The 12091-nt window shown below is 35.7% G+C and overlaps 2 protein-coding genes across 2 annotated transcripts; both read left to right on the forward strand.

Annotated features, from left to right (window-relative positions):
- Positions 1-1561: 1561 nt before the first annotated feature.
- Positions 1562-5511, forward strand: IQD3 (IQ-domain 3). Its single transcript, XM_059602779.2, has 6 exons — positions 1562-1921; positions 2366-2455; positions 2602-2919; positions 3476-3703; positions 4058-4177; positions 4521-5511. Exons 2-6 carry the CDS (start codon positions 2381-2383, stop codon positions 5232-5234), a joined length of 1455 nt encoding a protein of 484 aa, XP_059458762.2. The 5' UTR covers positions 1562-1921; positions 2366-2380; the 3' UTR covers positions 5235-5511.
- Positions 5512-8838: 3327 nt separating this feature from the next.
- Positions 8839-10409, forward strand: LOC132187111 (mitochondrial import inner membrane translocase subunit TIM14-1). Its single transcript, XM_088517087.1, has 3 exons — positions 8839-8913; positions 9038-9216; positions 10071-10409. Exons 1-3 carry the CDS (start codon positions 8839-8841, stop codon positions 10225-10227), a joined length of 411 nt encoding a protein of 136 aa, XP_088373213.1. The 3' UTR covers positions 10228-10409.
- The last annotated feature ends 1682 nt before the right edge of the window (positions 10410-12091 follow it).

Here is a 12091-nt window from a genome sequence, read left to right on the forward strand (position 1 = left end):
TCTATCTAGGCGTGATCATAGTAGCATCTATTAGCTGGGAGCCGCATAAGAGGGGTCTAGACGGTAGGAACCGAAGGTGCTTCCTCAAGTCCAACTGAGTTATAGCTTGACCCAATCCCACCAAAACATCAATGAGAATTCAAGCGATTAATACTAATTAAGTATATGTAGAAATTTTTCATTGCGGAGATTCAAACCCACATCCTAATACATATCCTGACCACTTAAAAAAAAATTTGGACCATTAAATCACAACCCTTGGCACCGATCTTAATCCATTAGTTGTTGGAATCCTTTCATGAATTCAGCCATATTATGATTGGAGAGGCAGACCAATCAATCTTGAATTCTTGCTCTTATTAGGAACAATCTTAATCCATTAGTTGTTGGAATCCTTTCATGAATTCAGCCATATTATGATTGGAAAGGCAGACCAATCAATTTGAATTCTTGCTCTTAGTAGGAACAGTCCGAACAGAGATAAGCATCTCATCTTTCAAGACAATCACGTGAGACTGCCCTCTGTCTCTGTGCACTGTTTCTCAACCCTTTTTTGTTTGAGAAAATAAGGTAACATGTGATGCAATGAATGCAGCCAGCAGAACATGCCCCTTCCGTTTAATGTTACCTAATGTTAATCCAGCAAATTTTAGTTGCTGTATCTGACAAAGTTTACATTTTCCACGCTCTAGGAGAAAGCGTGCAAGACACTCACTTCAACTCTCAAGCTCACCTCACCTGAAGGACATGATAAGGCGTGGACTTTGGATCATATTTCTCTTTCATCATTATATTCTATATTTTATTTTATATTTCACTTTACATATATGAATTATATCGCGTTTTATAAAAATCTTATAAATTTTAAAAAATTCTCGATTTAACTTTTTAAACTTTTAATTTAATTCAATTAACCTTATTTATCATATTTTAAACGTTAAAAGTGATAAAATGATATTTATATTCCTGACTTTTTTTTATAAAATTTCAAATTTATACTTAATTTCAATTTTTTCTTAAAAAAAAAAGGTTATTTAAAAAAAATCAAAGAATAATTTAGCATTTTTAGGCATTTCCTTTAGAAGTTAACAGCTAAATCTAGCATAGGGGAGTTAATTGAATGAAATTAAAAGTTTAAGAGTTTAAATTGGGAGTTTTTAAAATTTAGAGAGTGTTTTCAAAACACGTAGTAGTTCAAGTCTTCAAGAGTTTAAATTGAAGTTTTCTCATCCTTTCTTTTTTACTAGCAGTAGATGCCCTTTATATCATTGTGTTGGAATTTTGTAAAAAAAATTAAGATAGGTAAAAAACTTGTATTTTGTAAAAAAATAATATTTTAATGGAATATAGAAAGATATTTTAATATTTTAACAACGACAAAGCATTATAGTAGACGTTTAAACAAGGATTTTGCAAAGATATTAATTGGAGTCAAAGTAATTACGTGACAGACTTTTATTGGCGGAAGAATGAATGATGAAACTCCCCATTGGACCCGCAACGGCCATGTCAAAATCCCCAGATAACTACTCATTGTACTTATTTTCGGAAAAACGAAAACAAAAAACAAAAACAGCAAGTTGTGTTGTTGCTGTTGTTGTTGCGGTTGATGTTACACTCATGGCCGTTGGTAAAATCTTAAAATAGAAACCACAGCCTATCGGCCCCACCTTCCTCCACCCTCCAAGCTGTTATTGTTCCAACCCCACAGTTGAAGTTTTCTGCGGGAAGATCTGGTCCCCCTTTTCCTCCTCTTCTCCCTCTCTCTCTCTCTCTGCCTGTCTCTTTCTCTCGCTCTTTGTTCACAGAACACGCGTGTTCATCATCAATTCCTTTGAATATTTTTGTTTTTTGTCACAAAGAGAGAGAGTTCATTAATTCTCAGAGATCTGGGGACTGGGAACTCCATGCAGAGCCAGAGGTATTAGAATGTTTCTTTTGTTTTGGCCTTTGTTAACGATACATTTTTGTCCATTTTTGTCCATTTTTGTCTTGGTTTATGTGGGTTCCTGGTTTTCTGTGAAGATCTTTCTATTTGGCATCAGGGTCTTGCACCATTTGTTGGGTTGGAGACTTGGGAGTAATTAATTGGTGGAAAGTTAACCGTTTTTTTTTTATTTGACTCGATGTTCTTTGTCCTCATTAATTTTTGTCCCACATTAATGGCTTGTTAATGGAATTGATAGGTCGTGTTTATTTTAGATCTGTATCCCAAATGCTCACTTCCCATTAAAGTTTTGACTTTTCTAAGTGCTATATTTCTGGGCTTGCTGTTGTTTCCTTGATTTGCAGTAGGTATGGGAAATTTTGTTCATTTGAAATCATGTGGGGCTAAAACTTCATGCTTTGCTTTGTTTTCCCGTAGGTAAATGACTAGAGAATGGGGAAGAAAGGGGGCTGGTTTTCTGCCGTGAAGAAAGCTCTCAGTGCAGAACCCAAGGAAAGGAAAGATCAGGTTTGGATGGTTTTTATCTATGTTTTATTATCTCAGACCAAAGAAACAAACTTTGATGCTATGTGTTTTGCAATTAGATTTGTTTCCAATTATTTCATCGAAGATAAGATTATAGTTAAAAACTATTATACGTTTGTTTTCATTAGAAAACCCATAAATCAAAGAAGACTTGGTTTGGGAAGACCAAGACCAAGACCAAGACCAAGAAATCTGAAGAAACTGCATTAGCTATTCCTGCTCCTCCCCATCCCATTGAAGATGTGAGGTCAATCGAAGCCGAAAATGAACAGAACAAGCATGCTTACTCTGTGGCAATTGCCACTACTGTGGCAGCGGAGGCAGCTGTTGCCGCCGCTCAGGCTGCGGCGGAGGTTGTTCGTCTCACTACCGTTTCACATTACTCTGGAAAATCAGAGGAGGAAATTGCAGCTATCAAGATTCAGACTGCATTCCGAGGATACTTGGTATGATAGCCCTCGAGGATTTGTATATCTCTTATCATATTCTAGCAACATGATGCTTAAATGACGATTTTATCTGAAAAATCAAGGTTGAAATTGTCTACCTGTAGGAGTTTGAATACTTTTCATGGCTTCAGCAGATGTGAAGCAATTATATATGCTTATTTTCTCTCAAGTTTGTTGTCTTCCTTCATTGTTCGAAACAAAGGGCAGTATTGAGCATTTTGAGTGTTTGAGAAAACTTGAGACATATTGCATTTAACGGCTGAGGAACTGGTTATGAATTGATTTCCTTCCTTTTTTTCTTTTTTTTTTTTTTTTTGGTGGAAAAGGTTTCAAGTCTGTGTTATTGATTGCCTGCATTTGTGTCAACTTCTACTACAAATTTTAAGATTACCTTTTATGTTTTTGTTGAGTATACATAGCATTTAGGAAAAGGCATTCTTTTCTATTTAGGGAGCCAGTTTCAGTGATTTTTCAAGCATAAATTCTTTAGCCCATTTGTCAACAATTTGCTGTATATGGGAAATGGTTTTTACTGCTGGATTTGGTCTCTCAGGCGAGGAGGGCATTGCGGGCTTTGAGGGGATTGGTGAGATTGAAATCTTTGATACAAGGGCAATCTGTCAAACGCCAAGCAGCTAGCACATTAAGATGCATGCAGACTCTTGCTCGTGTGCAGTCTCAGATTCGTTCAAGGAGAATAAGAATGTCGGAGGAGAACCAGGCTCTCCAGCGACAGCTCCAACAAAGATGTGAGAAAGAGCTTGAGAAATTGAGAACTTCTGTAAGTGCCCCCATCCTTTACTTTTTGACCGAAACCATAGTTTTACCCAATACATTTCTCAATTGTTGTTTGGCTATGCAGAATTTGTCTTATGGCTTGCCCTTTTTATCATTCCATTATTTTGTTTGTGAATTTGTGTTTTCCGCTTGACTTATGTTACAAACATAATAGAGGCCCCAAATATAGTAACAGACAAAAAAGGCAACTTCTTCACAATTTATTTGTCCAGATACTGCAGGCAATAAAATGATGGGTCATTCTGTTTTCTAATGACAACTAGTTGTTCTGGTTCACTGCTTTCAAATTGTGTGGTTTTATTATTGTATGGCTTAAAGAATAATACTTCTGCAACAGATGGCAGAAGACTGGAATGATAGCACGCAGTCTAAGGAGCAAGTCGATGCAAAACTACAGAGCAGGCAAGAAGCTGCTATACGAAGAGAAAGGGCATTGGCGTATGCATTCTCGCATCAGGTAAGAGACTCTTCCTCTTATTACATGCCAACTATGAAAATGTAATTTGAATTTTGAAGCACCAAAGGGTAGAGGTGATTTAGAAGTATTTTAAGCCAACAAAGTGGAGAAAAAAAAAATAATACAAATAATGTGCAGTTTCTTGTCCTTCCTGCCTTAATTTGCTCTCTCCTATTCCTTTGCCTTCTAGTTGTTAATACATTAAAAGAAGTTAAACAGACATACGTGAGACCCGTATTCCATTTACAAACACGCATACTCGCATGCTCACAAAAGATATTATTTTGAATCTGGAATGAAACTTTGTTGTGGGAGCTAAACCAGATCTTGGTGTTTCCAACAGCAAATGTGGAAGAACTCTTCAAAATCTGCAAATCCAACATTTATGGATCCAAACAATCCTCATTGGGGTTGGAGTTGGTTAGAGCGATGGATGGCGGCCCGACCGTGGGAGAGTCGAAGCGCGATGGATCATAGTGACCGTACCTCTGCAAAGAGCGCTGCAAGCCGTGCCATCTCTGTTGGAGAAATCACCAAAGCTTATTCTCGCCGCGATGTTAACCAAGATAATAATAAGCCTTCGCCTACAGGCCAAAAATCGAGCCGACCTCCTAGTCGCCAATCTCCTTCAACTCCCCCTTCTAAGGCACCATCTTCAGGATCGGTAACTGGGAGACGAAAGCCACGAAACTCCATGGGGAGTGGCTGGAGTGGGGATTATGACTCGAGGAGTATGCTTAGCGCCCAGTCAGAGCACTGGCGTAGGCATAGCATTGAAAATTCATCAGTGAGAGATGATGAGAGCCTTGCTACCTCACCTTCAGTTCCAAGTTACATGGCATCAACACAATCAGCAAAGGCCAAGTCCCGGCTGCCAAGTCCATTAGGGTTAGAGAAAAATGGGACGCCAGAGAAGGGATCGGCGGCTTCTGTAAAGAAACGTCTCTCGTTTTCTGCTTCCCCGGCTGGACCGAGAAGGCATTCTAGTCCTGCTGATATGTACACTAGCTCCATTAAGGACAGTGATGTGCATACAGAGGATAAAAGTAAACAATGAGTGAGGAGACAATGAAGTTGTGAGTTTACCAGTGCAAATGAAGAAAAGTAAATAAAAGAGGGTTACTAGTGTTGTTCTCACTCGACATCTTTTTCTTCTTCTGGACAACTGCTCTTGTAAGAAAACGTTTGTGTATCATGCATGGGATTGGTTTGGGGATGATATAGTTTATGGGAACAATGTTTGATACCTTGTGTTGTGGTCTTGTGGGGATTGCTTCTCTTTATTCATTTTGCTTCTCTCATTTATTTAGTGGGGTTCTTTAGATTCTGGCTCACTATGTTGATGAAATTCTTTTATGATTATGGTTTCCTTTGGATTTGGATCCCCTAAAATTTGCTGTCAGAATTGCGACTTACCCTCGACCTGAGGGCTGCCTGAATTGTATGCAATTCCAATAACGAATTTTAGGGAATTCTAATCTGTTTCCTTCGTTTTCTTTCAAATGGTGAAATCTACTTATAATTGTAGATATGCAAGGGACAACTCATTGTGGTGCTATTTACAAGTCTCTAGAGCTGCCATGGGCTTCTAACAACAGATACTTTTTTCAACTTATAATCATTATAAATATGTGGCAACCTACAAAGTATAACCCCCATCTTTGATGAAAGATTTGGTTTCAATTCTTGGAGGGCATGGTTGATGGTACCTATATGCTTGATTAGTCACAAAAAATATACACCGAGTATACGTTTGGTATGTAAAATGTCTATTCTATTAAAAAAAAAAAAAAAAAAAAGGAAAAACCTTTATTAGAAATTGAAGAAGGTTGAATAAAATAGCTTAGCATCATAAAATATGATAAGCTCTAACATTTGGAATAGTCATCTTTTCATGGGCAATGAGAAGTATTTCAAGACTATTTCATTCAACTTTCTTCATTTTTTTTAATAAAATTGATTCATTTTCTTAATGTAATAGTCATTTCACGTACCAAACATAACCTAGGATAATTAAACGTTGGAGTCTTTAAAACCCAACCACTGCTTCAAATTAAATGGTTCATACTTTGCTGTCTCAATGTTTATCAAAAAGTGAGAAACAATGAATTAAGAAGAAATTAAAATAATCTAAAATATCAAACATGTTAACTAACACTCCCCTGGAGCCATATATATATTTCAAAACAAAAACATTGTTTTAAGATATTCAAAACATAAGTTACAAAAAAAAAAAACACTTTTCATCTGTATATCATATTAAATTTTCTTTTTAAAAAATTAAAATTGAAACACTTTTTTTTCAAAACCATCATAAAAAATACGCAGGTTAAATACTATTCCAATACCTGTGGTTTACACCAAAATCAAATAGTCATCTAGGTCTTCAAAAATATCACAAATGGTACATGTGGTAAGCCAATAAACGGTATAAACCCACTTGGTACCTCTGTCAAGATTTCGTTAAGTTTTTGAACCGGCATTCATGTACTTTTATTTTTTATTTTTTATTTTTTTATTTTTTTTATGGGGGTGGTTCGGCCACCCCAGCGTTTTTTTTTTTTTGGTTTTTTTTTTTTTTAAATGATGTGGCACCCAAAAATCCAGGTACCATGTCACGTGGTGCCCACATGTAAGGGTGATGTGGCATTCCGTTAAAAAACTTAATTGAATCTTGACAGAGGTACCAAGTGAGTTTATTAGCTTACCACAAATATCATTTGCGATATTTTTGAAAATCCAGATTAGTATTTGATTTTGGTGCAAATCACATGTACTGGAAAAATATTTAATCCAAAATACGCTATTTTCACCAATAAAGCAGAAGAAGCTGACGAGGCATGTCAGCACAAGGCCCAGAAAGAAAAATGGGTTTGAAAACAACCGAGTGAAAGTGGGCTTTCCACGACGGCCATGGGCTTGAAGGAATCCTACCCGCCTGCTTTTAGAAAGCAATGAAATGGTGTAGCCGTTGCTTCTAGAGTGACACGGCGCAGCCGCGCAGTACTATTGGTCACCGGATCGAACTGGACAAAGACCATTCTACCCCGAAATTAACCAAGCTCATCAGTCATCGCCCTTCCATGGCACCGAAGCTAGACAAAAGCTCAAGAAATTCTGAATGAGACCCAAAGCTTCGCTTCGAACTCCGATATTTCATCGATATGGTAAGCAAGCAATCGTTCGTTGTTCTAATATTTCTGTAAATTTGTTGTAAATTCACAATGATTGTCTGGTCTGGGTTGGATATATTAGTAGAGCTTTGCTTGGAAATTGCAGCTGTGTGTGTATATGTTATTTTGGTACAAGGAAAACCTAATTTAAAGTTCGGTTATGCGCAACCGAACACGGCCTTAGGCTGGAGATCTATTTGTTTGGTTCCAACCAGAAAAACTGTTACTCCGAAATGGTGCTGCTATAGAGGAATTTGATTCTCAATGATGATAAAATTTATCAGCGTGCAAGAGTTTTATGGATCATTTATTTTTGTGACGGATTGGAATTTGGATTGGTATTTCATCCATTGATTTGCTGAGTAGAATTGAGCCAAAGCTCATGAGTCATGACTTTGGTAAAGTTCCATTAGTTAATTAGTTTCTTAGGTTACGTTCACATAATAGTTATTCCATTAGGAAAATGAATAGTTTTTAGAAGAAGGTTTAATATGATAGACTTGGTGTTAAAGTATATGATAAGGCTCTAATACTTGGAATAGTCATTCCCATTGCCCATGAGGGAATAGGCATTCCCTTAAATTAAGAAGTAGCTATTTGAATGGGAATGTTTATTCGAATGCTATTTCATTCTACCTTCTTCCACTCCTAATAAAAGATATTCATTTTTTCTAGTAGAATAACTATTTTGCGTACCAAACGTACCCTTTGTGTCCGTTTGGCTCATGAGTCATGAATTTGGTAACGTTCTGTTGGTTAATTAGTTACTTAATGTCCGTTTGGTTTAGCGGTTCCAGAACGCGTGGTTTGAAAAAATAGCGATTTCAAAATGGATTTAATGAAAACGCGATTTTTTAAAACACAGTTAAACATTTGGTAAAATCTGCTATATGAAAAAATAGAGCCTTAAACTACCTTTTAAATTGCGCACCTCCTTACTCGTTGTTCAAAAACATGAAATGTTGTATGTTTTCAAACTGCCATTTTGTTCAAATGTACTCTCAAACAGAAAACTTTTTGCAATTTTGTTTAAAAATGCGTGTTTGGCCTACGAAATTCGAATATGCAGATCTATTGTCTATGTTTGTTGACTAAAATTCTAATATGCGAAGCTAGACATGTAACAAGACACAGATTAGTAAACTACGAGCATTTGGTTCACTGTTTGTGTAAAGGAAATCACAGAAAAGTAATGAATGGTCTAAAATGTTAAAAGCACGGGGAACATATGCTGATTTTTATCCTGGTAGTTTTGAAGGGTCATTCTGTAGTGTTCATATGATGGTTCCTTAAGGGATCTTTTGGCTAGTATGAATGTAGTTTAAAAATCCTGGTCGTTATAGAGCGCAACTCTGGTCAGAGGCTCAGAGCCTCCCTTGTTTGTTAATATACCAGTCTTTGCATTTCACATATTGGCAGATAGTGGGGCTCTTAAAAAGCCGGTGTCTTTTTGCCATTCATACATTGTATATTATTTTTTTCAGTGAAATGGCAGAAATGCTCCTTTGTGATGTTCTGGAGCAGGGTCTTTGGATGAACTGGAGCGGTGCCGAGTTGGAAGGAGTTGAACCTGAACTTGTTTAATTATATTTGAGTTACGTAAAAATTGTTCTATCAGTTGGAGCTTAGATTCTTGTATAGTTGTATTGCTATTGTTTGAAACTAATGATTCCTTGATGTACATCAGGCTACACCGTTTTTAGCTGGGCTTGCAGTAGCTGCCGCTGCTCTTGCTAGTAGATATGGGATCCAGGCTTGGCAAGCATTCAAGGCACGTCCACCAAAGGCCAGAATGCGCAAATTTTATGAGGGTGGTTTCCAGCCGACGATGACGAAAAGGGAAGCAGCTCTTATTCTTGGTATTAGGTAACCATCTATATAATTAGAGCCATGAAACTGCAACTACCATTTTCTGGATCTTGTACAACTTGCGTTTTTTTTTTTTTTTTTTTTTTTTTTTTTTTAAGTATGTACGAGTTGCGTTTATTGCTATTAGAATATTAAGGACTCAACTGAACCATGGGCAAAAGTTGTCATATTTTAAGACTGAACTTGCATTGTAGGATTTTGTTAATGAAAGGCCCTCGAAGTGTCATTTAAAAACCAAAAAAAAAATAACATTCTTAGTGTCTCCATCGAGCTATGTTCAAAGGTTGTGATGACCTATACTTAAGAGAAAAGAAAGATGGTCTTACATGAATCTTGTTGAGTGGATTGGAAATGAGGATTAGGAATCTTTGTTAAGGGGTTGAGGTGAAGGAATGTTGGAAAGTTTGCTTTGTAAAATAGTTTGTGAACACCCAGAAAAGTGGTTACCTGTGTCAAGTGAGTGCATCAAAAGTGAGAGTTAGAGTTGTAGTGGAGGGGTAGAGTCTTACCTGGAAAGTGTTCAATTCATAATTTTGTAAACTTAATGAGGTTAGAATATTGTTTGATGGTCTGGGGTATCTAATCTTAATAAAGCAATGTTTCTAGTCATGTCATGTGTCAGTTTGTTTTCCTTTTGGCACCGTGTTATTGATTTCCTCAAGAGCTCACATAGATGGGAAATATGGTTTCGCTGGATTCGGCCAATTGTCTTCCATCGTGGGATATCATTGAGAAATTGGATTTTCTATTTTTTCACAACCTAGTTGAATTTACCCATCCTGCTATGCATTAGCTTTATCTTCTATCTTTTGTTCTGGAAGAGATGTATTATTCTTTTTGTGGTTTAACAGGGAGAATGCAGCGCCAGACAAGGTCAAAGAAGCACATAGAAAAGTAATGGTTGCAAACCATCCTGATGCAGGTGGTAGCCATTACCTTGCTTCCAAAATCAATGAAGCTAAGGACGTGATGCTTGGAAAGACAAAGGGCAGCGGATCTGCGTTCTAATATTATTCCAAGTTTCTTTGATTTTGCAATCCCACAAGTGAAATTTGTCCCCTCATTGTAATCTTTAACCTATAAAAGGTCATGCTTGCCCTTAAAGTGTTTTTCCTGTTGTTCGGGAGTTGCATTTTCATAGCACTATTTCTTATTGCTATCATTTTCTTCTTGAAACTGTGTTAATTCAATGGTTGATCTAAGAGTTGGTCGGTTGAAACATTGAGACATTAATCAGAATGTCTTCTTGCAAAAATTCATCCCACTCAATAAGGGTTGTGGTAAACATGAGCAACTAGTACCATTTGAAAGCCTCTCCTTCCAAATTAAAAAAAAAAAAAAAAAAAAAAAAAAAAAAAAAAGGAAAAGAAAAAAAGCTATCCAAACTTGTTGCTATGGTGGCATTTTAGGGTAGAATCAGAGGAAACTTCGATGAATGTGATAGTGGTGGTAGTTCATTGATTTAACTTCCGTTGACTTTGGTTTATATTCGTTGAATTTTTTCAGAGAGACAATTGAACTTCGACTCCATTTGACATTGGACAGTTACTCTTTAGTGGATAAGAATTGTAGCAAAAATTGATTGATGTGAAAAAATAAATAGTGATTTTTTTATTTGAATAGTAATAAAAAGTGATTAATGTGATATAGAAAATAAGAATGTTTAGACTTAAATTTTTAGAATGAATAGTAATAGTCTCTTGCCAAACGGTGCCTTCATGTTAAGAGTCGATAGCGACTCAATCACTTCTTGCCATGGCTGATGGAACTATTCCATAGATAGTATAATATATTCAGGATGCTCTAATAGAATGAATGATTTAAGAGAAGAATCATGCCAATGCCAAACTAGGGAAGCTTTCTTTGTGAGTCAATGTCCATGCCTTGTAGTTGCTAAATACCCTCGTATATTAATGGCCATTTGCTTGTAAGATAATTAATAAATTGATTTTTGCATAAATTCAGGTAGAATATTTTATATTTGTTTCACGCGGTATACTTCCTTTATTTCTTCCGACAAATGTTACGTCCGTTTTGTTTTGTTTTGTTTTTTTTTCCTTATTAAAAACAAATGTTGCTTCTTAATTCTATTGTCATGCATCTTTTGAAGAGAATCAAATTCAACTTTCTTTTATTATTATTATTATTATTTATAATAAGCATAAAATACTCTTTTGTGATTCCTTGATTTATAAAATAAATTATCACAATGTAAGTGTTCTTTTCTTAGAAGCATCCAACAACTATTGGCCAAAAAATAATAAGAATTTTTATATAGATTAATAAATACATTATCAATTATAAGTTGGTACCATTTTTTTTATCAAGCCTTTCTCCAAATTGGGTTTATTTTTTATTTTCTAATTTAGTTTATTAAACTAATATATATGTCCAGAATGCATATAATTTTTAATAAAACATATAATGTTTACACATAAATAAACATATATTTTGGATACAAGTCAGGATTAGAATAATTTTTTCAACTCAATTGAAAAAAGAAACTTTATCATCTTAAAAAACTAGCATTGAGTAAAAAAAAATTTTTTTTAAATAAATAAAAAAAATCCCCAATTATAGAGGATCAATATCCAAACTGTACATACACTTCATGCTGATTGGACCTCAAAGAGACTTACTTATACAATTATACTTCCCTAAATAATTAAAAAATGCAATAAAATAGTTGTGCCACTAGAATTATTTTATTAGCTTCTAAACGTGTAACCAGCAAAGCTTCGGTCAAATAGTCTATACGAGCCGCCAAGGAGTATTTAATCTCTCACTTTGTTTTTTAAACATGTTTGTAAGGAAAAAGGGAGGAGAATTCGAACTAGCGATTTCTATTTCATGAGGCGTAGTCCACAGTCGA

This window comes from Corylus avellana, chromosome 6 (assembly GCF_965113065.1).
Source record: "Corylus avellana chromosome 6, dhCorAvel1.hap1.2, whole genome shotgun sequence".
NCBI lineage: Eukaryota > Viridiplantae > Streptophyta > Magnoliopsida > Fagales > Betulaceae > Corylus > Corylus avellana.

Bases quoted from the DNA above. Each gene is read 5' to 3' on its own strand.
- IQD3 (XM_059602779.2), top strand. From the start codon at position 2,381: ATGGGGAAGAAAGGGGGCTGGTTTTCTGCCGTGAAGAAAGCTCTCAGT. The intron at 2,456-2,601 runs GTTTGGATGGTT...TGTTTTCATTAG, and splicing joins CCAAGGAAAGGAAAGATCAG to AAAACCCATAAATCAAAGAA. The intron at 3,704-4,057 runs GTAAGTGCCCCC...CTTCTGCAACAG, and splicing joins TTGAGAAATTGAGAACTTCT to ATGGCAGAAGACTGGAATGA.
- LOC132187111 (XM_088517087.1), top strand. From the start codon at position 8,839: ATGGCAGAAATGCTCCTTTGTGATGTTCTGGAGCAGGGTCTTTGGATG. The intron at 8,914-9,037 runs GTTGAACCTGAA...GATGTACATCAG, and splicing joins GCGGTGCCGAGTTGGAAGGA to GCTACACCGTTTTTAGCTGG. The intron at 9,217-10,070 runs GTAACCATCTAT...GTGGTTTAACAG, and splicing joins GCTCTTATTCTTGGTATTAG to GGAGAATGCAGCGCCAGACA.